At 37.8% G+C, this 16,315-nt stretch overlaps 1 protein-coding gene across 4 annotated transcripts in view; it reads left to right on the forward strand.

Annotated features, from left to right (window-relative positions):
- The first annotated feature begins 2,077 nt into the window (after positions 1-2,077).
- TENM1 (teneurin transmembrane protein 1) overlaps positions 2,078-16,315 on the forward strand; it is a 227,757-nt gene continuing 213,519 nt past the window's right edge. For all 4 annotated transcript variants that reach the window (XM_042825108.1, XM_042825109.1, XM_042825110.1 and 1 more), the window contains exon 1: positions 2,078-2,294. In XM_042825108.1, coding sequence (XP_042681042.1) covers positions 2,078-2,294 — 217 coding nt within the window. The remainder of the gene's footprint in view (positions 2,295-16,315) is intronic.

Below are 16,315 nucleotides of genomic sequence, written 5' to 3' on the forward strand. Positions count from 1 at the left end.
CCTCATTTCTGTAGCATCATTTCCATTTTTCTGTCAGATAGGATGTGTGGGGAGGCTTTTCCCCACCACTGACCATCTCTACAGAGCCGTCAAGTAATCTTTTAAGCCACCCTCATGTCTCTGAGTCATGGCGCTTTGAGTTCTTCTATCACAGAGTATTAAAGCAACTCATAGAATGAGTATTCATTTAGGAAATGTTGGTAAATAGTAGTAAATTATTTAGGCAAATAGCCTTTGAAAGGTAGATAGCAGCATTAGTAGCTTGTCTACAAAACCATCTTAACACTGACCTGATATGATGTGATCATACCCAGAGCATGGAGCTTTGTGCCCCAGTGCATGCATCTCTGTCAGGCAGGAAGCTTGTTTGGCTCAGCTTTTTGTTTTCCTTTTCCCTGTTGAAGAGTTTTTATTAGTTCATGTGCTTTCAAGCCCGCTTTGTTGTGTAAGAGATTTGAGCTTCTTTTTTTCTTTTTAGTACACTAGAGCTCTTTATTCAGGTCCTTCTGTATTTGTTTCTGAAGAGCTGTTCCATCTCTGGTTAAATAGTTGGATAAAACTCCTGGAGATTTTGTTTTGAGCAGAGATGAGTCTTTCACCTCTCTGTCTGTGCAGTTGAGTTGGCCTGGTTTCTGCTTTCCTGTCAGGGTTTTGCCACTCCTGCTCAGGATGCTGAGTCCTTCAAAAGTATTGGGGGTCCACGGGAGATGTGCTTTTGCTGTGCTTAAACGCAGTGGTAGCACTGCTGTTTTTCAAGCCTTCAGACAATTGCAGAAGTTAAATTCAAGTCTGTAGTCCTGTGACAAGAAGTGCTTTCTCTAACATTTGTGCTTGTCTTTTGTGTCTTTTCACTTTCTGTGGTTGCTGAGGACGTGTGGGATTACAAGTCCGTGTTGCAGATGGGAAGTTAGGCTGATGACAGACTAGGCATTAACTTCCTTCTCTCCATTGCTGACTTTAGGATCAGCATGAAGATGTGATTGATTGCTTTTTCATTAAGTAAAATCTTGCTTAACTTGTTTGGTTTTGGTCATCTAGTAGTGATATTTACAGCCTTCTTTTTGTTACATTTCATTGTGTAAGATAATAGCCATCTGTTAGTCTAAGTGAAATTGCAAGCTTACTTTCTCAGAGCTCACTGTCTGAGAAACATGCTGCTGCTGTAGAAGGCGTGTCATCCATTCCTGTTATTTCATCACAGAGTTTGCATTAAAATGCATGATAGAAACAGCTTCATGAAAGCAGGATTGTACAGCGAATACACCTTGCAAGTACGCATGCAACTGCAGCCCACTTGATTTTAATGATACTGTATTTGAGCATCGTTTTAATGACATCCCAAACTGCAAGTTGCAGTTCAGAAGGTTTTGTTGAGGATCAGCATGGCCCCCGTGTCAGTAAGTGTATAGACAGGTGATGAGAAGGATAAAAAGGGGTTGTGCTGCATGGTGGAAGCCTCCTCTTGAGATGCCCACACAGCCTGAAAGGAAAATGTCCTCTTTTGGAGCCACTATTTGCTCTTGTAGAGTAACACAAGGATATTCTTGTTTTTCTAAGTCTGACTATTTTCTAAAGTGAGAAGTCTGTTATTCTTAATTAAATGTAATTCTATTTACAAGAAAATACTTCAAAACAGTGAACTTTCTGGTTTCTAGGCTTCATATTTTAAAATGAATTAAGATTTTATTTTCACTTAGAATAAATGCACATGAATATTTCTTTAGAGAAAGAGTAACAGTTTCAAGGACCTTTAATACAAAACAGGTAACAGATTCTGTGCATAAAGCATGATTATTGCTTGGCATGGTGGGTTAGTACTTAAAGTTACTGTTATTTGAACACCATTTTTTAAAGCAAAACAGCAAAATAGGGCATACTCATATTTTCTCCTGAATCATAGTGATTCAAATTCAATTTGATTGGTTTATGTTGACTGAAAATAACACCGGCCTTTTGAGCGTTAATATGATATCGGAATGCAATTCTTGTTTGTTTTTTTTTTTTTTATTTCTCAGGACTCCTTCTTTAAGGAATTCCAGTTGCTTGTTTTCATGATTTTGAGCCTATTCAGCCAGAGATGGAGCAGATGGATTGCAAACCCTACCAGCCACTGTCAAAAGTTAAACATGAAGTGGATCTAACTTACACAAGTTCTTCAGATGAGAGTGAAGATGGCAGAAAGCAAAGGCAGTCTTATGACTCAAGAGAAACTCTGAATGAATACAGCCAAGAGCTAAGACTGAACTACAACAGTCAAAGCAGAAAAAGAAAAAATATTGACCAATCCACACAAGGTAAATTGTTTATTTTGTCTTCTAGTTACAAAAATTACTTTTTGATTACTCACTGTGAAATACTATGATGTTAGCAGGCAAGCAGCCATTTTGTTTACAGAGGCATGTAGCAATAAACTGCTTTTTCTATTCTTTTACTGTGTTATTATATCATAAATATGGGAAATCATTTTCAGAAGTATTATTCTAATAGTATAAATTTAGTGACATTCTGGAGAACATCACATGATTGAAAAATTTTTCCATAGCAGTGGCTGTTCTTCTCAGTAACTTTGAGTGAATAACGATTTACTACTTTTACATGTTGTGTGGATTTTGGTACAAAATCAGCTTGATTTTGTGGTTGTCTCTGCATATGTCTACAGTGAATTCAAATGCTATCATACTCTTAACAAAATTTGTAATTTTTAAAGTCTATTTAAACGTTACAGATAATTATCAGATGGCTTAGTATTTTGTTGGGGTGTTTTTGTTGTTTATGGGTTTTTTTGGGGTTTTTTTTTTTTTTTTTGGAGGCTTGAGTGTGGGAAGGTTTTTTTTTTTTTTGCCTTTTGCTTGATGTGGATGGAAGTCTAGGAGAAATATTTGAGAGCTTATGATGCTGCAGCCAAGGTTAGGAAAAGCTACTCATTGGATGCAGATAAAGGATGACAATTGAGACTAAAGTGGAAGAAAATGTGCTGCACTTACTGCAGCATTCCCAGATGGACTGCTTCTCCTGGTAACCTGCATGCTGAATTTAATGCACATCATACAGACTGGTGGCTTATCTCTTGCCTTTAGCTCCATCACAGATTTAGGCAGCGTGGTGGGGAAAGAAGAGCATTTTTAGGAACTGGAGTACTTATCAGAAGTAGAGGGGCCTCTGCCCTCAGAGGAGAGGAAAAGGTCTCTGTGAGCAGTTCCCTTCCTGCTCTTCAAGGAAGCGGTTAAATCGTGTGCCCACAATTTCTCAGATAAAAAATTCCGTACTCACTATGAAGAGAAATAAAACAACCTTCCGCCCCTCACTCAGCAAAAGCTTTCCCTAGTCTTCTAGGTATTAAAATAATTTTCATTTTTTGACAAGAAAATCACGAATATGCTTTTGGAGATGGAAAAAAATGTCTCCTCTGTGATGTGTAAATTAATGCAAAAATTAGAATAGCTGTGCTACATAGTTCATATAGTCTTCTAACTTTTACTACAGATAAGTAGCTTTCATAGGGCTGGTGTTGTCTGAAAGTACCTGTAATTCATGGGAGAATAATTAGCTAGCTGCCAGAGATAGCCTCTATGCGTATACACATTATCTCTCCAGTACTAGGGAAGAAAAAGTCACAAATATAAATCTTTAGAGTGCTATAGAAAGCTTCACCAACACATTTGACTCACGATAAATGATTTGATCTTGCACTCTTGTTAGGAGAGCTTGGCTAATGAAGATATGTCCATGTTGCTGAGGCTGGCAATAAAGTAAACGTTCGTGCAGACCTCTTTAAAGCAGCCACCTCATTTCTGAAAATTCGAGCATTGAAAGCATAGCCTCTGCATTGCTAAGCCTTTGAAGTGCTCCTTGAGTTTACTGCTGTGGGGGCCTATGTTAGCTGTAGTGTTGGTGGCCTAGACAAGAGCATGAAGTAATCATTCAGCTGTAGGCACAGGGAACCAGTCTGTGTCATACAAATTTATTCTGAAAGTATATTCTCTGAAAGTAGTGATGATGATAATTTTGGAGAAAGTCAAATTAGTGTGCATTTCTGCAAGAAGGTGTCAGGCATGAACTTACCTCACTTACTCAGGACTGATATGTTAGGAATCAAATTGGTGCTTTAGCACGCCAGCAGGTATTTTATACTCATGTTGTAAAATGATTTTATTGGAAATACATGCCAGAAGATTTTTCCAGGCAAATTAATTTTTAGGAGATGGAGTATGAATTTGCAGGTCTTCTATTTTAAAACCTATGTATTTTTTTTCTTCTTAGAAGCAATGCATATTTGTACTGCTTCAAACTGCAGTATGAGGTGGAACGTTTGTGTTTGCAGCCAAGTGGTAGTTTTTCAGTAGGAAAGCACCTGAATGATTGCTTACCTTGGGGCAGCTTGACTGATTGAGTTCAAAATTCAGACAAGAGTAAAAAAAGGTTATAAAGCTGAGTGTAAATATTTAGTCTTCAGCCAGAGTTTGATTTGACTGCAATACTACTGTACTGTTTCCAAAAGGGCAGCCAGGCTTCATGGTGTGGGTGCTCTGAGTTTTAGAATCCTTGGTGAATGTTGGTATTTGCTCAGTCGGTACTAGGAAAACAGCAGGTTCCATTTTGAACAGTGAATTTGCCTTGAATCCATTAGACTGTGCATGGAATGCATTCTTCTCTAAAATTCCTTCTCAGAATCTTTCACAAAGTTTTTCTCATGTTTGGCACATCTTTGGAATTTAAAACACAAAACACACAAAAAAGAAAACCTATAGTGCACTTTTCTAGAAGAGGTTGTTTGGTGGGGCGAAAGCTGTACTGTGCTGTTGCTTCAGGTTGTTACTAACTGAAATATTACTTAAAACTGAAAAAAAATCCTAAATTTTAAAGCTAAAGAGATATTCATAGTCACATACCCATGTATTCTTCTCTAGCCACTGGCTATGATTGAAATAGTACCCAGTAGGTGATGAACTAATGGATTGCAAAATGAGTGTAAAATCCATTAACTTCATGCATGAAAGGTGTGAGAATAGTTGAGAAAACAGGCACATAGTAACAGTCATGAATAAAGTGATAATGATGAAGGGTGAGACAGCAGTCAAATGTGAATTCTAATGATTGAATGTGAGAAGAACATCACTTCAGAATAAAATAAAATAGTAGAACAGAGGAGCTTATAACAATAACAAATATAGACATGTTTTTATTGATCTTATTTTGTGAAAAGAATCATTATGAAGTGTATGGAAACTGGAAGAATTTCTGTCTCCATTAATGTACATAAGAACATTGTATATGTGATTCGTATCTTAGAATATTGATATATCTCAGCAATTTCTTTAAGTTTTATTTTTGTTTTTTTCTATATGGGCAGTTTGACTATTATTACTTTCAGCATTCTTGATTTATTTCTGTGAGAAGCTTTGAAATGAGATTATGTAAATTGATGTAGATATATACATGTGTAGACATATATATGTTTGCAAATACCCTGGAGGATAGCCAATGTCACTCCAGTCTTCAGAAAGGGCAAGAAGGAAGATCAGGTAATTACAGGCCAGTCAGCCTCACCTTCATCCCTGCAAAGTTGATGGAACAGCTGGTGCTGGATGCCATCTCCAGACAACTGGAAAAAAAGGAGGTTATCAGAAGTAGTCATCATGGGTTCACTAGGGGGAGGTCATGCTTGACCAACCTGGTAGCCTTCTATGATGTTGTCTCTGGCTGGGTGGATGGGGGGAGAGCAGTGGATGTAGTCTACCTTGATTTCAGCAAGGTGTTTGATACTGTCTCCCACAGCATCCTTATAACAAAGCTGAGGAAGTGTGGGATAGATGAGTGGATGGTGAGGTGGGTTGAGAACTGGCTGACTGGCAGAGCACAGAGGGTCACCGTTGGCGGTGCAGAGTCTGGTTGGAGACTTATAACTATCAGTGTTCCTCAAGGGTCGGTGCTGGGTCCAGTCTTGTTCAACATCAATGACTTTGATGAGGGGATAGTGGCCACCCTCAGCAAGTTTGCTGATGATACGAAGTTGGGAGGATTGGCTGACACGCCTGAAGGCTGTGCTGCCATTCAGCGAGACCTGGATAGGCTGGAGAGCTGGGCAGAAAAAAACTGGATGAGGTTTAACAAAAGCAAGTGTAGAGTCTTGCATCTGGGGAGGAATAATTGCATGCACCAGTACAGGTTGGGGGATGACCTGCTGGAGGGGAGCTCTGCGGAAAGGGACCTGGGTGTCCTGGTGGATGACAGGTTGGCCATGAGCCAGCAGTGTGCCCTTGTGGCCAAGAGGGCCAATGGCATCCTGGGGTGCATTGCAAAGAGCGTGGCCAGCAGATTGAGGGAGGTGATCCACCCCTCTACTCTGCCCTGGTGAGGCCTCATCTGGAGCACTGCGTCCAGTTCTGGGCTCCCCAGTACAAAAAAGACAGCGATCTCTTGGAAAGAGTCCAGCAGAGGGCCACAAAGATGGTGAAGGGCCTGGAGCATCTCTGCTATGAGGAAGGGCTGAGAGAACTGGGTCTGTTCAGCCTTGAGAAAAGAAGACTGAGAGCGGACCTGATCCAGGTCTATAAATATCTAAGGTGTGGGGGGCAGAGTGGCGAAGCCAGACTGTTTTCAGCAGTGTGTGGAGACAGAAACTGCAGCATAGGAAGTTCCGCACAAATGTGCACAAGAACTTCTTTAGGTGAGGGTGACGGAGCACTGGATCAGGCTGCCCAGGGAGGTGGTGGATTCTCCTTCTCTGGAGATGTTCAAGACCTGCCTGGACACTGACTTGTGCGACCTGGTGTAGGGAACCTGCTTTGGCAGGGGTTGGACTCGATGATCTCTGGAGGTCCCTTCCAACCCCTACAGCTCTGTGATTCTGTGAATATAAGCAGTCTGTATAAACTGTAACTTTGCATGTCTCAAAATATTTTCAGAAGTCTCAGTTATATCCTACAGTATTCAATTTCTTTTGCAGTAATCAATATTTCTGCAAACATCTTTTTATGTCAAAATATTATTTGAAAATTCATGTGATATTGGAGATATTTTTTTGGTTTTACACATTGAAAACAACACCCGGATGCAAAGTACTTAACTTTCTGTTATTCTTGTATTCCTTGCATTTCCTGAAGTTTTCTCTCAAATCTTGTTCTTCAAAGAGGATTTCTTGGTCAATTTTCACGACTTTAATAGATGGGAATATGAGAGAAAATCTACAGTAAATACGGATTTAATCTGTTGAGACTATTGTTTCTAGATTGTCTTCCTGACATCTAGAACTTAAGTCCCTTTTGGATTGCACAGTGCAAGATCATTTGCAGTTCTGGAGTAAGCTCAGCTATCGTTTCCTCACCTAACAACTCACTGCAAACAGATAAAACAAATCTTATGTCAGTGTCATCATTCACTCCTGAAAAGTCAGTACTAATTGCATGATGAGTGATCTTTAAAATGCTTTTTTTTTTTTTTTTTTTTTTTTTAATCACTGGAATGCTCAAACTCCTGTCTATCTGAAGATGTGTAAATCTACAATATCTCATCCTGGCAAGAAGATGTTATGAATTCCTGCCAGACCCAATATCATATAGCTTGTACATATTGGCAAACACAGTAAATTAATTCTTGGAAGAATTGGTAAACACAGTGTTTTGTACTTGGAAGAGCTGGCGTAGAATTGGCAGAAGCCATCAGAAATGTTTTCTTGCTAGGAAATTCATCGATGGACCTGGATATGCAGAAATAAGTTCTCACAAATGTACCATACGTGTTTTCATTTCTAATTTGTTTGTGACACGTTTACATCATTAAAAGTCTGTTTTCCTCCACAGCTTTCTCTGTTTCCACCAAAGTAGATATGAAGGAAGTTGTATTCCACAAATATTGTCCCTACAAAAGAAGCTTTATTGCTTTTAGGCTAATTATAGGTTTGTAGAAAACACTAGTTGAGAGGAATGAATCCCTGATAGGATAAGCATCTGGGATTGAATCTTTGGCATGATGAAGTGTATTGATCATTAACAAAATGAGCATACGGCGGTAAATTTCTGGTTAGGCAAACGTGTGTTTCCTGGCAAGACAGATATATTGAACTACATTATAAGTAAGGCAAAGTGGTGTTATTCCTGAAAAGAGGATACACCAAAACTTTTCTGATAAATGTGTGGGGAAAAAAAAATCAGCATTACTACTATTCCAGAAAACAAGATTTTAGAGTGCTCCACAAAAATGTTGTCATTTTCTGCTTTTAGCCCTGTAAGTAGGCCTTGAGCTACAGACTGATAAATGTTTTAGAGAAAATGTATAAGATTGTCTTAAGGAATAAGAGCTAAGTAGATTTGGCTGCTGTGCGACATCTTCCTTCAACAAACTGCGTTGTTTTAGCTCACTGCTGCTTTCATCATATTCTTATTCCTACACTTCTTAGCATTGCAGCTCTGGTGAAGATATGTGGGCAACAGACATGTTTTGGTGCTTAACAGCACTTTCTCTGGAAAAGAAGAAGTGCAGTGCAGGAATTGGGGGGCATTTTACGTGTCAGCAAACACAAACTTACCAGGAAGAAAGATTTAAACACATGCAGCTCTTAACTTCATCTGACCAGTAAAAAACACTTTTATTTATTATTAGAGACATAAATATAAGGTATGCTGAGAAGGAGTGGTAGGAAATGGTTCTGTCAGGAAAATGTCACGGTGTTTTTTTGTCATCTGTGAAACAGAAAAGCTTTTTACATAATAGCTATATTATTCTCTGATGTAAGAATTAAGCAAATCCATCTGGTCCAACAGATCTGTTTTGCACTTGTAGTGGAGCAATGGAGAATCAAATTTGGGCTGCAAATGCTATGTCCTCTTTGTTTCAGTTACTTCATTTTTTAATAACATAAAAGGGTAAAGAAGCAAAATTTTATTACCTTTTTTTTTTTTTTTTTCCCCTTCTTGGAAATAATAAAATAACACTCAAACATAGTGAGTTAAAAATCTTGGAAGCCTTCCTAGTGGAGATGGGTGCCAAAAGAATGGCTGTGAAGTTCATCGTTTCTAATAGAGATTTAGAACTGATGATTATTTGACAGTCGTATCTACAGCTTGTGTAATTTGGCATCATTTGTTAAAAACAGGAATGCTGTCTTATCCGTGTGAATTTAGGACTTATGTGCTTTGACACTTCCAGCAGTTTATGAAGGGAAAATGTATTATCAAGAGGCATCTCTGAGCGTGACTGCTATTCAGAAGGCAGTGGTCAAGTATTGTCAGTGCTGAGCTGGTGTTCAGAGCAGTGTGATAGAGCAGTTTGGTGTAGCTCTTGCCGGCATTATTTTTGGGATAAATTCTATCAAAATAAAGATTAATACAAGTGATTAACGTGAGGCAAGACACAGTAACAGGTATTGGTTTTTTTAATTTATTTTTAAGTTTGCATGTGGAGGGGAGAATGGGTAGTTTTGAAAAAGAAAGGAACATCGTATGGTGAAAAGTTTCGTTTGGAAGAACCATTGCTATGTGTGCTTTTAGAAGTGAGGTACTCTTTGGGTAGTTGTTTAATTCTGTTCCCCATATTTTCTTTGTGATGAAAATTGTGGAGTTAATGAAGTTTTGTTTTTGTTTTTTGAACCTTTAAGATGCTTAATTTGTTTAGAGCTGTTTATCAAGTTATCTGGGAAGTGACTGCAGTATTGTGGAATGGAGCATTACAGAGATTTGGAAGATAGGAAGAGGCTGATTACAAAGGAAACCAATTATTTTTGTTAGTACTTTCCTTGAAATCCCATAGCTTAGGGAAGAAAATACAAAAGTTTTTCTTTGATAGTACATATTTTGGTAAAATATAATTAATTATTAGATAGGACTTGTATCAAAAATGTTGATGTACACTGTATCATCAGATTCAATTCTCACCTGTTTGTAAATGCCAAATACTTAACTTTTAGACTTTTTTGTGTTGTCTGCCACAATATTTCACCAATTTTAGAAGATCTTTTGTGAACTTTATTTTAGTGTTATGTACCTGTATGCTTTAGAGCAGAAATGTGAAACATAGCCCAAGTATGATGCCCGTGTGAAGAGGCACACAGTCTGTACCGCACTGCCCTTGCTCAGCTGTTTGCAGAGTGTGGTTTAAAGCTCCTTCAGGTTTTGGGGCCATATACTAATGAACAGAAGCAATAGCTAATAAGCTCCAGCTTGTGCTGCTGTGTTATGCCATCTGGTCTGAATGTTTATGAGCTTCACATTGTTCTAAAAAGATTCCATATGAGGCAGAATAAAAGAATCCATACTCTTAAAGCTTCAGTGTGTTGCCTCCTGCTGCATTCTCTCGCAGAAATACAGATTCCTGTTGTGCTGTGCTGTGTTTGTTTGGCTCGTTGTGGTCTAATGGTGATGATGTTACTGTCTCCCAGAGAAAAATAGTGTGATGAGCTCTTCTCTGCAGCTTCCTGGACTGCAGCCTTCTCTTCTGCGTGGGGAGTATCAGCAGACTCCAAGGAAGGAAAAAGATGCACTTAGTTTTAGGCCTCCTTGGGACAGTCTTTCTTGATTTGCCAAGTAATTGGAAATTTCTCTCTTTGGAATAACTGCAGTGAGAAAACTGGATTTTGAGGCTTCATTTAAGCCTCATAGAGGGAATACTTTTCCTTTCCCTCATCAGATCAAAGTACCCAAGTAAACTGAACGTACAAAGAGATTTTTCCCACAAGAATGGAGTGGGTGCTTTCATATGGTATCACAAGTATGTTACAGAACCTTGTAGCCTTCTGTCACCATTTCAGTAGTGCTGCTTCCAACCTTACAATGTTTACCATTATCTTAGTGCCTTGTATTATCAAAAATAGTTTCATTCTCATATGTAATCTTTTTGGTTTTAAAAGTGAATATCTGACAAGGGGGAAAACTGAGAAAAAAACTACTGAGAAAGGAAATAAATGAGAGAAGGATCACAGCACGTTTCCAGTCCCCTGCTAACAAATCTCATCTAAGGATTAAAATAGCACTCTCCAAACATTACACTAGCTTAACAATCCATTTGTCAGTGTACAGATACAGAAGACAACCCTAATTTCCATTCTCTTCTTTGAATTACCAGTTTTCCATGATATAAAATGCCTGAAGTCATTGAAATAAAAATCAGGAGGGAAGAGTAACTGTAAAAAACACTAAACAATCTTTACAGGAACTTGTACCCTGTGATACTAGACACTGTGTAACCCTTCCAACTCAAGGTATTCCCTGGTTATCTATCCAAAAGGGCCAGCCATACCCAGGTCAAGGGAGGGGATGCTCTTGTTGTATGAATAGAACCTCTTTATATAGCACTTAAAAGTGTCCAAGGTCTGCCATAAGTTAAAACAGGGATATGAACGAACACAGGGAATGTCTAAGCAGATATTAGAGAGATTCAGGTGAATGAAGAGCTCTGCACTTGTTCTGCAAGGCGTTTTGCTCTACGCACTCTTGCTGTGTCTTTTATGTCACTCTTGAAGCAAAGAGTCATCTTAATTTCTGGAATGAGAAATCTGATTTGATTATCTTCGTTTATAGAGCAGGTGCTGAAACAAAATAACATTTCTTCCTAGGGTTTCTCAATTACGTATCTGTCAGAAGATTTTGTACCTCCTGAAATAAAGAACTGTCAAGAAGCAGCTCAGTGATTCCATAACGTTTCTCGTTAATCAGAAGAGTGGTTATGTACTAACTTAGAACTTGAATTAGTTTTTGTTTTCAGAATTAGACTCAAATGCTTCTGAACTTCATTCTGAAGGTATTTATGTGAAATAAATTGTGGATGTGATTTAAAATCTAGGGTTCTCCTTTCAAAGCCACATTTCTATTGGAAGCTGCTCAAAAATCAGTTTCCTGCTGACTGCCACTCATTAGAAATGCTCTGCAAGTGGATGAAGCATCTTTAGCTCAGGTGGAAAAAACAGCTTGAAAGGAATAAGGTAATGTTCAACACCAACAGATTGATTCTTTCTCCACTGTAAGCACCAGTTACACAACAAAATAGGGAGTACTGACAATTCCAACCGTCACCCGAAAGCTTAGAAATGTCGTTTATCAAAATATAAACTGTTGGTGTGAAAATCAGCAAGAGATTAGGAAGTCAGCAAATTCAGATTAAAATATTAACATGACAACTAATAAAACTGACTGTCAAGGAATGTAAACATTTGTAAAGATCAGCTCTGCTTTACTCAGTATTAGTGTGATAATACAAAATACTGGAATCTGTAACTGTTACATCGCTGAGAAAGAGCATGAACAAGGGGACTCTCTTAAATACTGCACTCAGAATAGGACTATTCTTGAAGTCCTGGTGTATTGGACCTTTATTCTGGTAAGTGAAAAGCTTGATTTGGCGCTGCTGCTTAGTCAGAGTAAGTTGTTTGGCTTCAGAGGAGGTTTTTTGAAATGCTGAGAATAAAGCATTGGGGCCAGACTGGTTGCCATGTTTTAAATAGAAAGCTGTAGAGGTTACGTGTGCTGAATAAGGAGAAGCAGAATCAGATTATACTGGCCATGGTCTCTGGAAATGGGGCACATCTGTGTTGGAGCCTCAAGTGCCAAAATCAGCCTTCCTGCATACCTGTAAGAGGAGAATACTCTGTGCCTGCCTTCAGTGGGCACTTCCTTAACACAGAAGTGTATTGCAAACTCTGCAGAGCTTTCCTTGTGAAGCTATTAAATGGGAGTGGTGCATTTCATAATTCAGCCATTCAGTACTTTACTAGTAAGGCACTCTTCCTGGAATTTTTAGGTTGCTTCATAAGAATGGAATTAACATAACAGAAAGAAAATAATAAAGAACAGTGAATCACCTTTAGAATCTTAGAGATGTTCAAGGTCATTCCAGTTTCCTCTGGGTGTTGTCCCTAAGAAGCTTTGCATGATACAGCCTCATAAACAGGCTGCTGCCTCTTGAGCAATCAGCCAGGCAGTAGAGGTGGCCTGGCAGAATCCTTGTGCTTGCAAATGCGCATAGCCTGTGCTGCTAGAAGGCTACCATAATATGAAAAATGAATATAATCATCTCATCTGGTCTTTGGACTAAGTGATCTTTCAAGGTCCCTTCCAATCCCTGACAAACAGTAAGCAGAATGTACTGAAGATTCATGAACTGTTGTTCATCAAAAATTCTGTTGATACTGTTATTTTATTTGAGCTCACTGTGGGTAATCTATTTTTATTTTCGCCTGATTTTTAAATTTATTTTGATTTCTCCCACTGAAAGGAGAACTCTTCTCTGAATTTGCTACATTCTTTCTCACTAATTCAGACTCAACTTATTTATTGCTTTCATTATACAAATGAAGAAGCATGATCTAAAATTGACTTAAGAAAGAAAATAACGTGGCACAGTTTAAACTGATTTACTGGGGAGTTTTATTTAAGCTTTCCATAACTTTTCCAGTATTGATGGCTTTGTTTTCCCCTGTGAACAGTTGCTGTGGACATTTGCCAGAAATGCTTAACAGTTAATTCCAGATATTTTAATAGGATAAAAGTGGTTGGTGTTCAGAAGTGTATAAAATCTTGAGTTTCTGTTAATTTTAATTTACAGAGCAAAAATCATTCACGTGAGATTTTCTTAACAGCTTAATCTAATAAAATGTAGACATGAACTAGGTTTTATGTTATCTGTGACAGTTCTAGGAATGGAAATTTAGGTCACGTAGAAGTGATCATTTACTCATATCTTGATTTCTTAATCTATTAAATGTATTAGTTGTTTGTTGGAGTTTTTTTGTGATTCTGAAAAGCAGAACCTTACTTACACTGGCTAACTTCTGACATTGCACGATTGTGTCAATATTATTATGAAAGCAGTAAAATAATGAAAATAAGCATCCATGATATCTAGAAACATACTTAACAACTCCTGCTGTTAAGGGTTGCAGAGAAGAAAGAAAATACACTTTTCTTTCTTCAGACAACTGTTTGTGGCCTGTGAAAGATACATTCAGTTTTCCTAGAGTTGGAATTCCAATAAAAGGGAGCTCCAAATATTGTTTAAAAAAATTGCATTTTATTAATTTTGAGCATAACAATTTTTTTTCCTTCTTTTCAAATACTTGCATGAAATTAATGGTATTTACTAGCTTGACCTTTTTATGTCATAGTCTATTGGCGTGAAGGAAAAAAGAAAAAATTAACTTCTTATGGTGTTGTATTAAAAAAATAGAGCTTTGAATCTTTTTAAATGACAATCATAGCAGAGCACTGATAATCTGATCTTTTGTAATGTTGTTTTGGTACGTACTTTTAATTCCTCCAAGTAAAGAAATTAACAAAGTCTGTGGTTGAATAATTATTTCTAGTAGAAATAGAAGACTGTAGAAAGGATCACATATTGTCCTACATACACTGACTTTTTATGTTCAGCTGGAGGCATGAATTAGTTTTAAAATGTTTCAGTGATGTCTCATTGTTCCTTCCATGGGAGTTCTCAAATTACTTATTTCATATGTGTGTGTAAACACAGAAAGATACGCATGGAGTAGTGGCATAGCGCAGGTTCTACCTCCATGACTTCAAGGTGCAGGCTTCATTGCTTCAACATTTAAATTTAGCTTGAGAATTTGTGCTTTCATTGTATTATTACAATCAATGGTCTTTTAAAGCTTCCTTTCTCGAGGTCTGATCTCCCTAATAAATTAATGCATTCATTTTTACCCTGTATTTATTTTTGAAGAGGCTGTTTGTCACGTAGTTTTGCATAATGGTTATGTCTTTGGATTAAGACACCTACTGTTCTGTAAAATACTTCCGTGAATATATAGGATCAAATTCTGTATTTCTACTTGTGGATAAAAAGTATGAAAACATGGGTCTGTTTTTTCTTTTAATTCTGTATGCAATCAGTTCTTGAACTTTGCTATTCTTACTACTGCAAACAGAAACTAATATTTCTATCTATAGTAACAAAAAAATTACGTTACAAATTATGTGGTGTAGCCTGTGTCAGTGCATACCTTGGAGAGTACTTTTTCAGTAATGTATAAATTAGTGGTCGTGGAAAGGAAATATTTGTAGGATGTGTGTGATTGGTTTGGTTTGCAAGTGGATTCTCAAAGGCTTCATCGAACTGTTGATTCTAGGGATACAGTTCTTTTTTAGTACCTGGGAGATTTGGGCTTACAGATGTAGCCTGAGTTTTAGCTGATATTGTAGTAGTGATTATAGGATGTTTGCAATTAATTGTTGGCTATTGATCTGTAGACTTTAGATGTTTGGGGAGAATGATTGTAATTATTTGATTTTGTTCTATACTTTGAAATCTACTTGCAGATAAAAACAAAGTGGGAAAAGGAAAAAAACAAAAAACAAAAAACAAAAAACAAAACGTCCACCATTACTGAATTATTTGTCTATCTTAACATCCTACTTGCTGGATCAGGTGTTTAAAGATCTTATTGATACATGCTTACAACATTCACCAGTTTACTTACTGCTACTCACTTGAATACTGCTGCTTTGCAGTTTAGGGGGGTGTCACAGCTTCCCTGGATGCTTCTTAGAAAGTAGATGATACAGCCAGTGTTTTCTTTTCTTTCTTTTTCCTCTTAGATTCTCAGGTTTGTTATCGCAAGTTGCTGCTCTGCTCATTTTTGGTCATGAAAGGAAGGATATTTCAAAACAATTGAGTCTGCTTTATATATTATTTGTGGGGAATTTTTATTTATTAAAAAAAAAAAAAAAAAAGGTCATCTGGCACACAGAGATTTTTTTCCAGCTTTTTTGATTCTGATCAACTAAAATTAAGCTCCCATGCTTCGGTCCCACAGTGGTGACCATTGTTCCACTGAGCCACTCGCCAGGTGTTTGTCTCAGCTAGCTGGAGGCTGGTGCCACTTGCAAAGAAATCAGCAGAGACAGGCTGAACATCTGAAATGGCTGCCTCTGAATGTTACTCTAAATAAACAACATGTTCTACAACAGGAGAAGAAATTGCAATTGTGGAGTCAAAGGTGTGACGTTTAGTACCTCAGTGCTTCTTCCAGAATCATTAGCCACAGTGCGTTTATTGTGGTAGGGTGAGCTTGCCTTCAGGAATATAAAAGCTCATTTAGCTAATTTTCAGCTTTGTCTTTGGAGGCTAATATAAGGGAGATAGGTCTACTTATTGTAGGCTGTTACTCTAGTTCACAAATTCCTGGCACCCATCTGTATATCATACAGCTGCACTGGACTTCAGCACAAAGGAAGCCGTGTCTGCTTTGGCCAACTTCTCCATAGCATTATTCCCACTCTTCAATGAAGTATTATTCATTGTTGAATTCCTCCATGTAATAAATATTCATTTGACAGATAATTATGATCATCCCCACACAGCTCCACTAACACCA

Source organism: Centrocercus urophasianus, unplaced genomic scaffold (assembly GCF_019232065.1).
Source record: "Centrocercus urophasianus isolate 14NV4802_14NV808 unplaced genomic scaffold, USGS_Curo_1.0 seq_24, whole genome shotgun sequence".
Classification (NCBI taxonomy): Eukaryota; Metazoa; Chordata; class Aves; order Galliformes; family Phasianidae; genus Centrocercus; species Centrocercus urophasianus.